Source organism: Molothrus ater, chromosome 15, assembly GCF_012460135.2.
Source record: "Molothrus ater isolate BHLD 08-10-18 breed brown headed cowbird chromosome 15, BPBGC_Mater_1.1, whole genome shotgun sequence".
NCBI classification, from domain to species: domain Eukaryota; kingdom Metazoa; phylum Chordata; class Aves; order Passeriformes; family Icteridae; genus Molothrus; species Molothrus ater.
In genome coordinates, this window is record NC_050492.2 from 2,892,974 (window position 1) to 2,911,186 (window position 18,213).

The window sequence follows — 18,213 nt, forward strand, 5'->3', positions numbered from 1 at the left end:
CCTTGAACACTGGTGATTTTCACCAATCACCTGTGTTGTTATTTCAGCAGTCTGCTGTATCCCAGCACCCCAAACCATCACACTGTGTGCAGGTGAATGGTGGGGACACCTCCCATTGGGAAGGGTGGATTGAGGGGACAAAGAGAGTCTGAGTGAGCTGTGTTGGTAAGAACAGGAGCAGACAGAGAGCAAAGATGGTGCCAGCAATAAGCATGAGCCAAGACTGGGGAAAAAATTAGAGAGGTTTGAGAAAATTGCAAAACAAAAGATGTAGTGGAAGTTCCTGTGGAGAAGAGGAGGTGAAGCAGAACAGGGAAAGAAGTGGGAGGAGGAGGAGGCACTTCTGTGTTCAGTTAATAGCAACCCCAAAGAGAGTTTTAATTGGAAACCTATTATAATTATCCACGGTTTTCCTCCCATGCGTTTCAGGAATGCGTGTGGCAGGTACTTTTCCTTTTGGCTGGGTTACTGATGCAAAGGGCCCTGGGTTTCCAGCCAAGTGGCAGATCCGTGTTTGTGTTTACCAGGCACTGAGCAAACACTTTAATAATGTAATTTGTCGTGGGAGATGACTCTGCAAACTGATTTCAGGTTTTTCTGTAGCAGACGGGGAATGCACTCTGATTCTGCCCTGTCTAAAGCTGCTCATTTTAACTGTTGGAGCGTGAGCTGCTGTCACCTGGCAGGAAGACATTGACCCTAGTTGGTGCTAGAGGAGACCTTGACCTCGTTGGTATGACCCATGGAGGCTCCTTCTAAATCCCCTGGGGGACTTTCTAAGTAGGGAAGGGGGTGAATCTGCAGCTTTTACATTCTTTATGTCTGGAAGGATGAAAACCAACCATGAAGGTTCCTAAAATTTGTTTCAACTTAGTTGTCCTTTACCTCTTTGTGGGATGCCAGTGCCACGTGCTGGAGAGCTGCTTTGGATGTTTGGTGCTCCTCCAGAGGCTTCTCTGAGGCACCTTTCTGCTTGTTGGCAAGCAGGACTCAGATGTTATGGATGCATCTTTCAAATCCCTTTGGCAATTGAAAACAGAGCAAGTGGAAACCAATGGCCACAACTTCAGTTAAAAGCAGCCACTTCCCACCTCACAGAAAAAACCCTTTGGTTGGTGAAAGTGTAGATAGGTGGAGATCAGTGAGGAGTTGGATTAAAGTCAAGGCTTAAGAAGTGGGGTCTGCTGGAAGCACTGTCTCTGCTTTGTCAAATCACAGCAGGGTGGCTTGGAAAGGTTCTTCACAGACCATCCAGTCCCACCCCCTGCCTGCCCTTCCACTATCCCAGGCTGCTCCAAACTGTGTCCAACCGGACCTTGGACACTTCCAGGGATGAGGCAGCCACAGCTTCTCTGTGCAGCCTGTGCCAGCACCTCACCATCCTCAGTCTAAAACATTTCTCCTCAATGTCCAATCTAACCTGGCCTGTTGCAGTTTAAAACCATTGCCTGGCATGACAGACCCTGGCTTCTCTCTGTCTTTCATGTCAGCCCCTTTTATACATTGAAAAGCTGCAGTAAGGTCTCCCTGGAGCCTGCTCTTCTCCAGGTTGTACAACCCCAACTCCCTCAGCCTTTCCCTGTGGAAAACTTTGGTTTTATTGTGTGGTTTTGTTTACCTTGTGAGCACAAAACCCTTAATAAACAGCTCTTACCTGTCAAGAGTCTTCCTTGACTGTGTGCCATAACTGATTTCAATCCCTGTGAAGGGAAGGTGCTGACAGACTCCCCTTGCTGGCTGTGTGCCAGAACTGCTTCCAGATCATTCAGGGACACTGAATGATAGAGGGAGATCTCTGTGTGTCCATGTTCATCCTCCCAGAGCATGGGTGAGGCTGGTGAGCCTTTGGGGCCAGCCTGGGGGGCTCTGGGAGCTGTCAGAGCAATTTCTGCTATCTCTGTCCAGAACATGGGAGGGAGGATGAGCACTTAGCAGGGGTGGCTCTAGTTTGACTTGGTGCACAGCTGGTGAACACTGATGTGAAAAGCACCCAACTTTTTCTGTCCCTTCTTTTTCACTTGTAGGTTTATTCTTCAGCCTAAAGGAGTGATTCACAATCAGCTCTTAGAAAAACAGAGAATAGCTGAAGAGAAAATTAAGGAGTTAGAGGTAAGTTTTTGGCAAGTGATGATGAAAGAAAAACATTAAAGGTCTACAGATACTCTTTGCTACATCTCTTGTTTTTACCTGGTACTTTTGGTGCTGAAGGATTGTAACAGAGAATTGTTACAAGTAACTCAAGGCACTTGGTTCCTTTCCTAGATCTACAAACCAGTAGGGATTGATTGTTGCCTCTGTGCCCTGGTATGAAAATTGGGAGCGAGGCATTCAAATGAGATTAGTAAGAGCAAGGTCTAAAACAAGCCAAAGGATGTTTGTGTGGTTATTTGCAGCAGATAAGTGATGTAAAATTTCGCCAGTGCTGTGGGTATTTAGAGGTTACACTGGCTCAGAACAATTGCACAAATTCATGGAAGAGAAATCCATTGAGAATTACCAAATATGTAGAAATGGCATCCTGCTCAGGAAGTCCCTGAGCTAAAAATGTCTGGAGGGTGGGAAAGTATGAGGAGGAAGTACCATATACCCTGCCCTGTCCTTACTCTCTGCCCTTAAGCATCTGCTTGGGGCTGCTGTTGAAGAGCAGATCTGTGAGGAGATGGGACTTTGTTTTGACAGTGTGGTCAGAGCACTTCTGTGTTCTTGTGTTTATCTGGTTGGAGTATTCAAGGCACAGAAGGATATCTAGGAAATAAAAAGCAGTGGCTGCGCAAGTTGCAGTGTTCAACCAGGCTATCTGCTGAATCTGGACTATCTTCTCGTGGCTGCGTCTGCAGCTTACAGCTCTTCTGAGAAGAAGTGCAAAATGTACTTTTCCAAGGCTGTTAGTGTGTGGTTTTTTATAATTCTCCTCAAATATCACTAATACAAACCCCTGTTTCTTGGTCTTTGGAGAATGACAGAGAAAGCAAAGACCAAGTTTGTGCCAAGCTGCTTTTCCCATCTGTTATTGTTTTGGAGAAAGTGGAGTGGAGACCAAGTAAGTTGGGACAAGCAGGAATAGGAAGTCTGTGTTCAAACCCACTCAGACCTGTGCAGTTCTGTCTCTGTTGTCTCCTACTTACACTAAAGCAGAAGTTGAGTCTGTATTTTTTTAATCCCTTTTTAAAACTCAGCCTGCCTGAGAAGCTATGGAGCAAGCCCATCCCCAGATGTTGTGTTGCCTGTGCCAGACTCTAAGGGGATTTATGTTTCTGCCCATGAGAACTCTTTCTGCACAGGCCAGACAAGTGCTCTGTGGACAGGCTGTGTGTCTAAGGGGGTGTGCAGGCAAGGCACAGTCATTTTTCTGGTTATGTGGTAAAAGCAGTTGTATCCTTGCTCCTTTGGAGCCATCCCAGATGCCAGTGGCTTTGTGCAAAGACAGCCCTGCAGCTGGGGCTGGAGGACTTCACAGCAGCACCCCTGGGTTTGGGAGCAGGTGGAAGTGGTGGCAGCACCTCTGGGTTTGTGGAGCAGGTGGAATGTGGCTGGCAGCACCTCTGGGTTTGGGAGCAGGTGGAATGTGGCTGGCAGCACCCCTGGGTTTGTGGGAGCAGGTGGAATGTGGCTGGCAGCACCCCTGGTTTGTGGGAGCAGGTGGAATGTGGCTAGCAGCACCCCTGGGTTTGTGGGAGCAGGTGGAATGTGGCTGGCAGCACCTCTGGGTTTGGGAGCAGGTGGAATGTGGCTGGCAGCACCCCTGGGGTTTGTGGGAGCAGGTGGAATGTGGCTGGCAGCACCCCTGGTTTGTGGGAGCAGGTGGAATGTGGCTGGCAGCACCTCTGGTTGGAGCAGGTGGAATGTGGCTGGCAGCCTGTTTTAAACTGGGGTCCCTTGCTGCCAGCTGTGGTCAGTCTCTTGGCTACTGTGCCCTTCAGCTGTGCCATCTGGGTTCTTCCTGTTCCTGGTGGGGAATTATCTTACCTCCTGAACTTCCCGATCGCTGAGTTCAGCAGAATGCGTGGATTTTCCCACAAATTATAACCTTGCTGTTCTTACACAAAGCCTCAGAACTGCTGCTTCACAAATGTGTTTTTCTGCTTCGTTGCTGAATCTCTGGTTATGGTCATTGAGTTGAAGTTTCCAGCAATAGTCTCAAAACTGAGTCTGTCTCAAAAGGTGGAGAGGAAAGGTGGTTGCCACATGGGTTGGTTTTTCTTTTTAATCATGAGTAGTAGGGCTCAGAATGCTAACACTTTCAAAAGTTTGTGTTAAGTAAACATTCAGGTCCATCTTTTAAGTGATCTCCTTCCAGCTGGCCGTGGCAGTTTTGTGAAGAGGGTTTTCCTTAGGCCTGGGATTCCCCATGAGAGAGGACAAGCACTTAGGCTGACAACTGCTGGAAACTGAGATTTCAGGGGAAATACCTGGGTCCAACTCAGAAAGCACTTATCACAGGAGCAGGGGATTTTGCTGTCCTGAAAACAAGTTGTGACCAAAGCAGGAAAGAATGTGAAACTTTGTGACCTTGTGCTTCCACCACATCGTTGTAAAATAAATATCAAACCAAGAAAGGTTAAACATCTCTCCATTCATTATTAAAACTGCAAGGGTTTTAAAGCTTAGGTTTATATTTTACATTGTTAACTACCTTGTGACTTACTCACATTTCTCACTTGGCACAGCTGAATCAGGCTGGTCAGAGTAATCCCCCACTACCCTATGGTGTGGCTGATCTCATTACTCACATAGCTGAGCTCGAGGCAATTGTGCTTTGCTATGATGACATTACTGTGAAATGTGTATTTTTTGATACATTCCTGAATCTGAGAAATGCTCTCCCCCTCTACCTTGGTGCTGTTTGCAGAGGAGTTTGCAGAGGAGGGCTGGGTTCACTGCTGAGCTCTGGAAATCCATCCAGCTGCATAGCAAGGAGATCTCCAGTTGCCTGTTCCTGAAAATATGTCTTTAATTTGCTTCAGAGGTGTGAGCTGGTTTTGCTGGCATTCACAGCTGCCAGTGAACTTTGAAAACTGTGAGGAGTTTTGTCTCTCTTCTCCCTCTGACACTCTCCACTGCACTACATGATTGCAGTCATTCCCTTGCTTCTCTCTCATGGGTTTCTCTACTGTCAAAGCAGTGCATTGTATTTTTCCAGGTTTTCCAGGCAGCATCACAAAACTGATGGTTTGCTGCTGGTTTGGGCTTCCTTGCAGCAAGGACAGCCAGACCTGTCCTTGTGAAGGGCTGGGAAAATAAAATTTGGCTGGGACACACATTATACTTGGTGAGAGGAGCTGTGTTCTGAAAGCACCAAGGGGTCTGGGTGTGGATGATGCAGTTAGTTATTCTGCAGAAGTTGTCTGAAGAAAACCAAAGGTAGCTTTACCCTGCTTGTTAAAGTTGTGTGTGGATGTGGATATAGCTAAGTGTTAGTTAGTTATATATAGATATAAAAATAAAATCATAGAATGGCTTTTGTTGAAAGGTTTGGATGGCTTTAAAGATCATCTCACTCCACCCCTCTAGTATGGGCAGGGACACCTTCCATTGGCCCAGGTCTCTGCAGGTATGGAGTAGCCACAGCTTCTCTGGGCTTCCTGTGCCAGGCCTTCTCCATCCTCAATTAGTAAAGAATTTCTTTCTAGTTTCCCCACTAAATTTCCTCTCTTTCAGTTTGAACCCATTGTTCCTTGTCCTGTCACTCCAGTTCCTGATGGAGAGTATCTCTCTGGCTTCCCTGTATGCCCTTCAGGTCCTGGAAGGTGCAGTGATGTGTCCTCATCTCCAAGCTGAACAGCCCCAGTGTTCTCAGCCTGCCAACTCCATATGCACCTGTGTGGCTTTCTGAACTTCACAACTTGTATCTAATCCTTTGGAATCCAAACACACTGCCCAGGCTTGCTGGCACAGTAGCTGTGCCTGCTGGCAGGCTGTGCCAACGGGGCTCACCCAAACCTCCAGAGATTGGTGCCATCAGCTCCCTCACACGCTGGCATGGGACACGTCCTGCTTAGCAGGATTGGATTTTTCCAGTCCTGATACTATCAAATTCTTGTTGTGTTTCACGGTACAAGGGGTATGTGTTAAATCTATTTTGAAAGCATTCTAAAGGGATGAGCACAGACTCTTTTTAGCTCAGCAATGTTTGTGCAGTATTAGGAGAAAAACCAAGTAATGTTTTTCTTCCCTTGTTTTTAAGGGAACATGATATGTGAGGGGTGGAACAATGCTTTGTTTCAGGAAATGTTATCCGTTTCCATTGTAGCACTAGATGGATTCTGTTTTTAAATGTGGCATTTTAAAAAGAACAAACTCTATGATGTTATAAAGACATGGAAAATTGATTCTTCATTAGGGGTGGAGAAAGTGATTATCACTGTGTGCTTTCTCTGATAATATCTGATAGTCCCCTTCTCTCCTGCTATATTCAGCTTGTTTAGTTGTCAGGCGTTGTCAGACTAAATTGCTAAAAATAACAAATAAGGGGGAGGCTCTGCTGGGCAGCTCCGTCTGCTGTGTGCCACTGAATTTAGCTCCTTTGGGAAAAGGGCAAAAGCAACCTGCAGCTTTCTGGGGGAATTGGATTTTGGTTTTAAACTCTGACCACAACATAGCTGTGTGCTTGTTTCCCAGGCAATTCTTTCACACGCCTGTGGGAGACTGAAAGTTTACTGCTGCTGAGATAAAGGGTTGGTTGGTTTCTTCTCTGCCTGCCTGGAGTAGAAAATATAATCAAGAAAGCTGTACCTAAAGGCTTGATTTCTAATTCAGAAATCCTTCATGCGAGCCCTAAAACACCATGTCCAATTTCCCTATCCCACACAGAAAATGTCTTTGCTCTCCTTCCTGGTGGAGGAAGGAACACTGTGCTCTCAAACACTGCTGTGCTCCGTGTTTAAAGCCTCAGGTGATGTTTGCAAAGCTGATGAAGTTACACAGTGACTGCACTGAAATGCCTTCAGGTGACCACTGACTGTGTTGCCTGAGCACAGTCCTGCTCGTGCTGCAGCTTCCATTTCTCTAATCTGCTTTTCCTGGGAGCTTTGAAATGGCTTTGCTGCAGCCCTGAGGCGCAGTGGCGGTGCCCCCCCTGTGATGAGTCGGCTCTGACAGTTGCCACAGCAATGTTTTCTTCCCCTGTGGGAACAAAGATTTTGGTGAGGTGTGGCTGGGGAGAAGCGCTGGAGCCTGGGGCAGGTATGGCTGGGATGGACCTGCTCGGTGTGGTCCCAGCCTCCAACGTGCTCCAACTCCCCTTCATTCTTTACTGAAACCCTCAGCATGGAGGCCAGTTCTGTGGGTGGCTCTAACGATGTGAAAACAGGTCTTGAGATTTGTGGTGCTCTTTGCAGGCCACAAAATGCTCATCAGAAGGTAGCAATTGTTAGGCTGTTCCCAAGTTAGACCAATTTCTTCCAGCGTTTTATGGCGCAGAAGTTCTCATCACATGGTTTGCTTGGGGTAGGCCAGTGCCCAGGAATGTGTGGTTGGCTTTTTAACTAACCAGGGGGAAATAAGGAATGCTCCTGTTTGCTTTGGAGAGGGGAAGCCTCAAGAATAACTCTCTGTGCATTAGCCTGGAGCAGATTCTACTTTGGATGAGGGTGCTGTTCCCTCATTCCATTGCTGGCATGAGCGCACGTACCGGGAGCAGGATTTTAAACACGTTGTCACTGAAGTTGCCCCTTGTTTCCCTGAGTGTGCACAGGCAAGGTCAGTCCCTCTGCTTGCTCTAGAGGGAGGCAGGACACCTAAGGTGGGGATAGGTGGAGTTTGGAAGTGAGTTTACCGCGTAGGATTAGTATTTGGGCTTGTGTGGACATTTTAGGAGGAAGCTATGGGATCTCTACAAATGATGGATGTTAGGGTGAAGATGAGCTGCAGAGCCCCTCAGTGGGGACCAGGCCAGGCCAAACCCAGCATCTTGCATGGCTTTGGGTATCAGAGGCAGCTCTGGGTGTCTGGGCAGATCCTTCTGGACACAGACATTTGGACTTGGTGACATTCCCGGGAAATGTGTTTCATCTTGACTCTCTTGGCTGGTGTCATCCCATGTCTGAGGCTGTGCCCTCACTGAGGGTTGCTCCTGTGTTTCAGGCTGCAAAGCTGCAGGCTTAGTTTGCTTTTTGAGGACATGGGTGGTCCAGCTGCCTGCCTGTCAGCTGTGGAGCATCCACAGGCACTCCCATGGGAGAGCAGAGCACAGCCTGCATGGGCAGGGCTGTTACCAGTGCTCTGCCCTCCATGAGAGCCTTGTTTTGAAGAAGGGAGTAGCCAAAGCTCCTTTTTTTCCCTATAGGTCTGGCTGTCTTACAGGGAGGAGAATCTGGGTTCTCATTCCTGATTTTTGAAATGAAAGATACTCTGAGCAATGAGAAAAATAGCTTCAAAATGACAAAACACTGAGGAGGTTGAGAGTGTAATGGACACAGAGCTAATGCTACCAACACAAAATCCTGCTTTGTGGAGAGCCCCTCTGACATTGGACTGGGGCCACACAATTTAAGGTAAATCTGGAGGAATTGGGGCATAGCTAATGCTTCTCTAATTCTTTCTGTTCCCCAAACTGACTCTGCTGATGGTTACATGAGAACAGGCCTTCACAGCTGTGAGGAATCATTCACTTCACTTGCTTTTAATGTTTAAAGCCTCAAGGTCTGTCTTGTTTCTCAAAAATGAGGGTGGCAAAAGGATTGTATTCTTACAGCTGAACTTCATGGGTGTTTCTCTGTTGTGTGACTGTCACCTTTCATTGCAGACAGATGGAAATCAGCTGTGTGCAGCCAGCACCTGGCAGATTTTAAAGGCAGCAAGTGTTCCTCAGTATCTGCAGGGAAGGAGGTGGATCTGTTTAAAAGCTGGCTCTTAGTCCTGTGTTAAATTTGTTAGATAAAGATCAAATAACAGTATGTTCTGCTTTGAAAATTGTGTAAGAAGCTTGTCATGTGTTAAATAGTGCACAAGTCACTGGTTGCAAAACATGATGTTGGAATCTTATAGGCACAGGGAAAGAAATTCTCACATTTCAAAGGGGAGAGGGGATTCCCAGCTCTCTGGAGGGGTCATCTGCCACCTTGGACCTGGGCTGGCTTATAAAAACTAATGTCTCACCACATTTTTGTGAAGAATGGTTGTGGGTAATGCTGATTTGAGTGCAATGACGTGTATTTATATCATCACATGTGTGTGGGAATGCAGTGGCAAGGCTGGATCTCTCATTTGGAGTAATCATTCGCTGCCACAAGTTTTCAAACTCCCAGATTTTTGCAAGCAGTTGTTTAATTAGTAATTCTTTGCTAGTCTTCCCTGTACTGCAGACTGCAAAGTAAGCACACAAACAAGCTGAGAGGGCAAAGGCTTTATGAAGGAAGAACTGGAATTTGATGACTTTGCTTTCACTCTTCCTACCTTTATTTTTGGGTGGATAATTGTAGATTTTAAAAGCAAGAGGATAATTAATGTGGGGGTTGTTTGCTTCCTTTTAAGTCTTTTAGGCTACTTATAGACAGGCTTTCAAAATAAAGGCATCTCAGAACATTGTTATGGTTTTTTTTGGGAGGGGGATTACTCTTGATTAAAAAAAACCCCAACAACCTAACAGAGAAAACTTTTCAAGCAACTCCTGCCAGTCCACTCACATTCCTTTGTAATTCAGAGGAAAGTGAAACACACTATGCATTAGTAAAAACCCACTTCTGCTGCTGTGTCTAAATGGTTTTGTCCATCCAGGAACCTACATTTACTCATCTGAGCCTGAAAACATGGTTTGTTTCCTCTGATTAGCATTAAGCTGCCTTTATGGTTACACTGAAATCATTTTAACACCAAGTTGCTTGATAAGTCTTTCATTTTAGAGCAGGGTCTGATTCATTGTCAAAGCTCTCCTTTGTGCTTATGGCTGCAGAAGTATCCAAAGCAACGAGCTGAGCTGAATGTGGGTCCCTCTCCAAATTCCTCCTTGCATGAGTAATAATTAGTCACAAACCCAGCACTGCTGTCCTTCCCTTAGTCACCAGGCCCCTGCAGTGGCTCCTGGCTGCCTTTGTGCCAAGCAGCTCTGGGGAGGGGGATTATCTGTGCCTGATAAACCTTCAGCCTGCTTCCATCTCCTCCTCATCTCGCCTGGGGAGAACAGGAAACGATTATTTGGAAAGCATGTTCCTGCCTGTTGGAGCCCTGACCCAGCCCTGAGTCAGCTGTACAAAGCCACACCTTGCTCCCAGGTATGCAGGGCAGCCCTCACCGTCATGCTTCCTGCTGTCCCCACTGCTGGGTCACCCCTGCTCTGTCCCTCATGCCATGGTGGTGGGCATGTGGCTGCTCTGAGCTCGGGGCTGTCTGAACTGAGGGGGTGATACTGCCTAGGTGGGAGTTGACACCAACTTCTTGTTGCTGATTTGTCTTTGAAATGGATGGAAATGATTTTGCTTTTAAAGTGGCCTTGCTTGGCCAGGACTGCAAGAGCTGAAAGGTGTGGTATGGTTTTGCACAAGTCCTACTGCCAGGAGGGATCCTGATGAGCCACACCAGCTCTGCAGGACCACAGAAACTGAGGCACTGGGATGGGGAACTTACCACGTTTTGCAAGAGGCAGTTTGGTGAGGGACGCTTCCGCCGAAACACAACGTGGGGGTTTTCAGGATCTGAGTGAGTTTCCCCTCCCCAGGTTCTCTGTTTGACCTGACTCTGCTGTCATAACCTGGTTAGGGTGCAGTATCCAGCCTGGAGCAGTGTACTCCTGGAAACTGCTCTGAATGGGGAATTGTGCCAGGAGGGGGTGTCCCTAAAGGAATCCTTTGGGTTGATAATACATTTCTGCTGCCACCTACTGAAAGGTTCTCATCGACTTGCTTTTGTAGTAGTTCACATCAGGCTAGGGTGCAGGAGTTCACTGGAATAATCCATCATTTCCCTCTCACCAAGAGCAGCTGTCTCCATCTCTGCTGAAAGTGCTGTCCTGTGGCTCAGACAGTGGGTCCGTGTGAAATGCTGCTGCCACGAGGCTGGGGTTGGGCAGAAAGGCTGGCAGGCAGCCTGGCTTTCTGCCCCTTCTTCTCTTGAAGGCGGGAAGAATGGAACTTAGTGGGGGCTTTCCAGCCTAGCTTTTTCAGAGTATGTTCCTCGAGGTGCTTCAGTAATGATGGGGGAAGCCCAGCTGGTTGTGCTGCAGTAGGATCAGTGCACCATGATGGTGGGTTTGCACCAGCAGTTCTTTAGGCAGGTGCTTGTAAGGATTCTCTTGAGTTGGCAAATGTAGTTGTATGCTTGATGTTTTCTCTTCTACACTCTAACCCAGATAGTTCTGTGGGTCCCCTTTACCTTGTGGAAGGAAGAGATGATGAAAACCAGGGTGTGAATCATCACTTCTCCTCTTTGGTATATGGCATCACGCTTCTGTCAGCAGCTGTCGTCAGAAACCAGCTGGGCTCCCTTCCTATTCCAGGCCATTCATTCTTGAGCAAACTCTGGGCAACTTCCTGAGGCAATAACTGCTTGGAAAGTCTTGAAGTGTATCTAAATATTTGGTGGTTGCTGTAGAGTAGTAATTCCCAGTGTGTACATGTGCCACAGTGTTCAGCTGGGTGAGGACCAGTGCTGGGTGGACCCATCAGGGCGTAGGGCTGCCTGCAGCCCTACCCCACCCCCTTGCTGGTGTCCACTACTTCAGCTTCTCCTGGAGCAGGAGCAGCTGGGTGCTGTTCAGCAGGTTCACCTCCTTCCTGTTCAGGGGTTCAGAGTGAAATCCTGTAAACAGAGCACGGTGTCTTCAGCACATCATCTTCCATGAGCTTAGTCTGACCAAAATGTTTGCCTTCCCCAGGGTGTGCATGCCAGGGCTTGGAGTGCTGCTCTCCACAGGGAGTTTGGGCACTGCCAAGCCCTGAACAGCAGTGGTGGCCCCAAGAGTGAGGGCAGCTCAGGCTGGTGCTGCCTGGTGCCCAGTGCATGGGCAGCACAGTTTGCCATCCTCCCAGGGAAGATCTTCTCCAGTCAACCATGTGCTCCCAACTCTAACTCAGGATCTGCTGATCACTTTCCCACAGAGCCTCAGGCAATGCCAAAAATGGTTTGGGTTAACTTTGGGGGATACAGAAGTTCTTGGCTAGCCACAGGGTTGCTGAGGTGTCACAGGATGAGTTGTCTCAGGGCTCCTGTTTGAGGCACTGCATCATGCCTGAAGACTGCAGTGTTCCTCAACGGAAGCCTTCCGAGTGTGAGAGTGGGATGCCAGAATCTGGTGGCTGGTAGCCAAGCATGCTGAGAGCCATGGGAAGGGAGATATTCTCTGGGAAGGGACCTGCCAGCTTGTTTTGTCCTCACAAGTTGGGTGTAAAACAAGCTCACAGAAAAACACTTTAAAAAACAAAAATGGGGAAAAAAGAACAGGCTGAAATGAATAGGCATGTTCCAATACTAGATCCTAAAATTTCCATGGAAACATTTTTGTTTGGGCCTAAGCAAATCTGTGTTTGCAGGTCAGAGGTTGAAGCTTTCTTTCATTTGCAGAGGTGACGTGAGAGGAGTGGAATTTGAAGAGCAAAAGTGGATGTTGAGTGATAAACCATGACTTGACACAGGAAACTCACCTGTGAGGGGGAGGGTATGGCAGCATGGATGGGCAGGGCTGCTGTGTCTGTTCTCTCTGGGAGCACAGGGCTGTTTGGGCTCTTGGGGCGGGTGACAATGCTGTCCCCTGTTCCACTGAGCCACCGGCTGGAGCCAAGGCCCTGCCACACGCGGGGCTGGCAGCGGCCAAGCTGCTCTCCCTGAAGGCAGAGGCGTCTGAATCACAGTGCTGGGGGGAAGGCAGTGCTTTGATCATCAAAAGGCCATCCAAGAAAAGCTGATTAATAGTTTTCTCTTGCTCTGGAATCTGTGGATGCTGGCTCTTTAATCTGCCAGGAATGCCAGGTCCGGGTGCGTCATCCTGAGGAGCTCGGGCCGCTCCAGCAGCAGCAGCAGCAGCTGCGTGATGCAATGGGAGCGGAGGTGGAGGCTGGAGCAGGAGGTGACTCCTGCCATGTCAAAAGGCCACGGGCCACTTCTGTTAACCACAGCTCCTTTTCTTCTTTGGGGTGTGAGCTGGAATTGTATTTGCATTCGGTCGAGTCTTTCCACAGCTGCTGCCAAAAGCAAACAGCGCGGAGCTGGTCAGGGAGCAGGCACTGCTCCGATGGGGAGTGAAGGGCAGGGGAGGGCTGAGGAACGGGGTGGTGCCAGGGCGAGTCCTCTGATGTTGTTTGGCTGCAGCCACCTGTGCCAGGGCACAGCTGGGCACGCCAGCACACCTTGGTCAGGAGCGTGCACAGCGAGGGCTGGCTCGTGGTGCTGCTGCACTGCCCCAGGCTGGGGCCAGCCAAGCCGGTGCTTCCAGGAGTCTGCACTTCCTACACCAGCAAGCACAGAGGCAGCCAGGGCTGATGGAACCCCCAAAGCCACCGCCTGCAGCCCCCCACAGGTGTCTGGGAATGTGTTGGCAGTGGCATTGCATCCCACCAGGCCCATGGCATATCAGTGCCCTGCCCTCCCTTCTCCTCCTGGGGCTGGTGGTGCCTTCCCTGCCAGGCCCTGCAGCTCTGCCTGTGGAGCTGTCAGCTGGACAGCCACCATTCCTCCTGGGCAGGGTTCATGGATGGATGGATGTGCATTGCCTGTCGGATGGGGCTGCCTGAGTGGTCAGTCCCACTTTGGGTGCACCTCCAGCTGTGGGAGATGGTGTTTTTAGTCCATGTAGCTGCACTGAACCACACACACCCTTTGCCCTGCACACCTTTTTTGGGAAGGCTGCAGGAAGCCTTGGAGGTGGAAAAGGCTCCTAGAGCTGGCAGAGGAGAATATGGGCCAGGTTGGTGACACATCTATACTCAGGGGCAGGAGAGGTGCCAACTCCAGTTTCTGAGCCCCCAGGATGTGCTGGGAGGCCCAGCTGGTGGAATTGGCTCTGCTGCCCAAGGAGGGATCTTCTTGCTCTCCATCCTGGTGCCAGACAGCTATTAGTATGGCAATTCTGTTTCCAGAAAGCAGATTTAGGTGAGAACACTTCCTTTGGGTCTAGTTTTGAGACAGATCATCAGGGCTGTGGTTTGTCTTGTTCCCAAGTGCTGCAGCCCTTCCTGCCTGGGGAAGGAACTGTTGTTGGGAGTGGTATTAACTTAAAGGAATTGGGAAACCAGGCTGGGAGGCATTGGCTGCACTGGCTTTTGAGGCCATCCTCTGTGGGTTTGCACCCTGTCAGTGTTCTGCAGGTGGCCCAGACCTCACTGGGCTGTGGCAGTGGCTGTGTGTTGGTCTTGTGTCCCAGTGCAGGTGGCAGAGCCCTTTCTGTGTGGGGCAGAAGGGGGATCAGAGGGCTGTCACCACAGAGGAGAGAGTGGATGAGAACTGGTGGGTGGCCTGTGGCAGGAAGAAATGAGGAGGCAAGAGCATGTCCTGGGCTGGATCAGGTCAGCTGGCTCAGTTTTGGAAGCGTGCTGTCCACCTGGAGTCCTGTAGCTGCAGATCCTGCTCCATTCCCACGCACCCTGTCCTGTGCAGCCTCCAGCTCCCCTTCCTTGCTCTGTGGGGGAGAAGATTCTCCAGTGCTGACGGGACCTGCAGCCCTGGGTCATCCCTCCCTGTGTGAGGGAGCTGTGCCTGGGTCATGGGAACACACTGGCCTTTCTCTGGCAGCAGGGAGCTGCCAGGGCCTGCCAGTGTTGGTCAGAGGCTGTTCCTCTGAAATAAGTTTCAGTAAAACCCCACAAGAGAGTTTTGGAGAATAATTTTCTAGCAAGTGGCTGTGGGAGTTGTGAAGCAGGAGGAGGAACCAGCCCCTTGCTGCAGTTGGAGCCCTTGGCTGACACACCAGCTGCTGCTTCCTGTCGTGCCCTCCGGGTTTCCTTGTCACTGCCTTGCCACACTCCTGGTGACACTTCAGGGGGAGAGCAGCACACCAGGGGCACTGCCCAGCCTCCTGTGGAGCCTGGCCCTGCTGTCAGCTGGAAGCTGGGGCTTTTCTGGGAGCTCAGTGTCACGTGGCAACTTCCCCCTGCTGCCTTCTCAAAGCCTCTCTCCTTTCTCTGCTCTTCCTTGGAGCTCTGTGGCTCAGGCAGTGGCATCTGGGGCTGATTTGGGCACCCACCTTACCTGTCCAGGGGCCCACAGGAGCTGGGGGAGGGTGGGGGCAGTTCAGGGCACTGGTGTGGTGAGTAGGAGCTGTGGGTCAGCAGCTCACAGTGGGGCAGGCCAGTGAGATGCTGTGCCCCCTTGGACTGCTGCCATGTCCCCTTGGATTGCTGCCATGTCCCCTTGGGCTGCTGCCATGTCCCCTTGGATTGCTGCCATGTCCCCTTGGGCTGCTGCCATGTCCCCTTGGATTGCTGCCATGTCCCCTTGGGCTGCTGCTATGTCCCCCTGGGCTCCTGACTGGTGAGCACTGGAGCTACAGCTGTAGGAGTGAAACCAGAGGCTTCAGAGAGCAGCAGCCACCTTTGGTTTCACGAGGGACCAAAACCAGCAGCGCAGTTTTGACGTTGCCCTGGGAATTCCCAGAGGCTGCACTTGCCATGGCACAGGTAGCAGAGGATGATCTCCTGGAGCAGCAAACCCATTTTCCCAGGGGAATGCATCAGCTGATGCACAGCAGCCACAGGCTGGCCCAAACCAGGGCTCAGAGGACATAGGGTTAACTCGGGCTGCGGTGCAAATGCAAGCTGTGAGCTGGAAGCTGGAGGTGGGGTTGGGGATGCAGGGTGGTGTTCAGGGAACAGATCCCACCAGCCTGGCAGGTCTGGCTGGACCGGAACAGCCTCCAGCATGACTTCAGAGCTGTGCTCTGTGTCTCGGGCTCTGGGTGAGTAGGCAGAGCGTGTGTCAGCCGCTCGCTCGGCGCTGCTCCCTGGGAGAGACGGAGTTTCCTGTCTAGACCCCGGTAATGGCAGTGGGGAGGGGTTTGCAGCAGCCTCCTGCCCCTGCTCTGGCGATGACTGAAGCAGAGCCCAGGCTGCAGTTCCCCTTCCTGGGGAACAAACACCTCGCTTCTGCCACGTGTCTCGGAAAGTGTGGCGCCCGTCTGTGATCCGGGCTGTGGGCTGGAGTGGGAGCCAGCCCCAGCTCCTGCCTGGCTGCAGGACAGCTCAGGGATTTGCAGCCCCTGGCTGTGGGTGCAGGGCTCCCCTTAATGCTCAAAGGATGCTCCTGGAGCCCAGAGATGGGACTCTGGAAACTGCTTCTGGGAGGGAGTAAAAGTACTGGGACCAGCCCAGATTCTTGTGCCTCGGAAGTTAGGTGACCAAGGAGAGGTAAAGAAAAATTCCCTGAATCCTGCCCTACCTGGGACTGCAGATGCTGCCTAAGTGCAGAAATGCCTTAAACCCTTTGCCATGGGGAGGGCAGAGCATGTCAGGGGTGCAGTGTGGGTCCATGTGTGGGCTGTGTGGGTGCTCCTCTGCTGTGTCAGGGTCCCTTGTCCCCATGGAAGTGGGGCACACATGGGCACCAGCAAGGCTTCCTGATGGGATATCTGAAGTTCTCTTGGGCTCTCCCAGTCCTGCTGGACAGTGTGTCTATGGAGATGCTCTCTGGAGCTGTCTCCTCCTGCCTGGTGGGAGCAGGAGACAGGGGCAGGAGGGCAGGACTATTTCATGCACTAATTTAATGGTGCTAAGAAAAAGCTTTAGTAAAAAATGTCCCCCTAGAAGTCAGCTCTGCTGCTGCCACCCTCCTCTGGTCAGCAGAGCGAGGTGAAGCTTTGAGCCACAAGGGTTTTTTGGGCCTGTGTCCTCTTGCTGCCCTCAGACTCAGTTCCCTATGCGGGAAATCCCTCGACATCTGTGCGGCAGCGTGGGGACAGCGCAGCGGTGACAGAGTCCTGCTCTGTGTCACTGAGTCACTGGCAGTGGGAACCTGTGGCTGCTCCTCTCCCTGTGGTTTCCTCAAAAGCAGTTCCTGTAAGCAAAAGAGACCCCACGTGCCTGGGAGCAGGGAGAGGGACAAGGAGCCCTGGGCCATGACCCTGGCCCTGGTTGTCAGGAGCAGCATTTAGGATTTCAATACAAACCCTTCAGCCTTTAGAAGCAGGGCTGGGAGAGATGTGCTCATGGCAGGGCCATTCCAGCTGAGTGTGCAGCTGTGCCACAGCAGGGGGACAGAGGGGCAGTGCTGGCAGCAGGACTGCTCCACAGGCTAATGGATTTTCAGTGTTACAAGTCCCATGGGCTCAGGGTGAGGCTCTCAGGGCAGCACAGCAGTTCTTGCCCTTCACCTGTCCTTAGCTTGGGTGGGCTTTGGGGGCACTGCTGCTGTACTGGGCTCCTGGCACTGGAGACTGGCAGAGCCTCTGGCAGGATGCTCTGGGTGGAGGCCTGGACTCCTGGAATTTAATGCCAACCCTGCCAGTGCTCAGTGGGAGCTGGCATGGCCCAGGGCAGGGCTTTACATGGGCAGCACGGGAGCCTGTGCTCACAGCAACACTGGAGGAGACTGTTGTGTCTGTTGTTTGGAAACCCAGAGAAAATAGTCAAAAGAGCCAAGTGCTGATTTTTCCAGCCACAGAGGAGCACCCAGACCAGCAGGAAAAACGCTGCACACTGAATTCCTATCAGGGGATGCACGGCTTGGGGCTGCTTCCCTGCCAAGCCCAGCCTAATTACAGATGATTAAGGAAACACGTACTTGGTGATGATGCCAGGGAATTGCTGATAGAAAGGAGGATATAGGGTTAGAAAATGGCCCAGCTGGGAAAAAGAACCTTTTGTGCCCAAGGAGAGGGTTTTGCTGTGTCTCCATAAGGAAGCTTAGCATGTCAGTCTCTCTCTAGGCTCCAAGAGTTAGAGGATCTGATTTGATTTCCTTCCTTGCTGAGGTTCATGGCTCTCACTTTTTGCAGCTCTGAGGTTTCAGGGGGGAACAAAATTCAGTCTGTGTAAACATTGCCCTGTGCCTGTGCCTCTGGGAGTGAGTAACTGCTGTCCCCACATGGGACATCTGCAATGTGGTGGGTGCCCCATCCAGCACCCACAGCTCTGCCTGGGTGGCTCTGGGCCCTGTACCCAGGTTTGTGCTGGCAGGGCTGAGGGGATCCTGACTTACCTCTGGTTTCTGCCTTGCAGCAGAAGAAGTCGTACCTGGAGCGGAGCGTGAAGGAAGCAGAGGACAATATCCGGGAGATGCTGATGGCCCGCAGGGCACAGTAGTGGCACCCCTGGCTGATCCCCACCCACCTCAATAAAACACAGCACGTGTCTCTGG

The 18,213-nt window shown here is 50.8% G+C and overlaps 1 protein-coding gene across 1 annotated transcript in view; it reads left to right on the top strand.

The window, feature by feature from the left end:
- Positions 1 to 18,213, top strand: part of PFDN1 (prefoldin subunit 1) — a 31,560-nt gene extending 13,347 nt beyond the window's left edge. The window contains exons 3-4 of the mRNA XM_036392041.1: positions 2,025 to 2,109; positions 18,075 to 18,213. Coding sequence (XP_036247934.1) covers positions 2,025 to 2,109; positions 18,075 to 18,158 — 169 coding nt within the window. The 3' untranslated portion in view covers positions 18,159 to 18,213. The remainder of the gene's footprint in view (positions 1 to 2,024; positions 2,110 to 18,074) is intronic.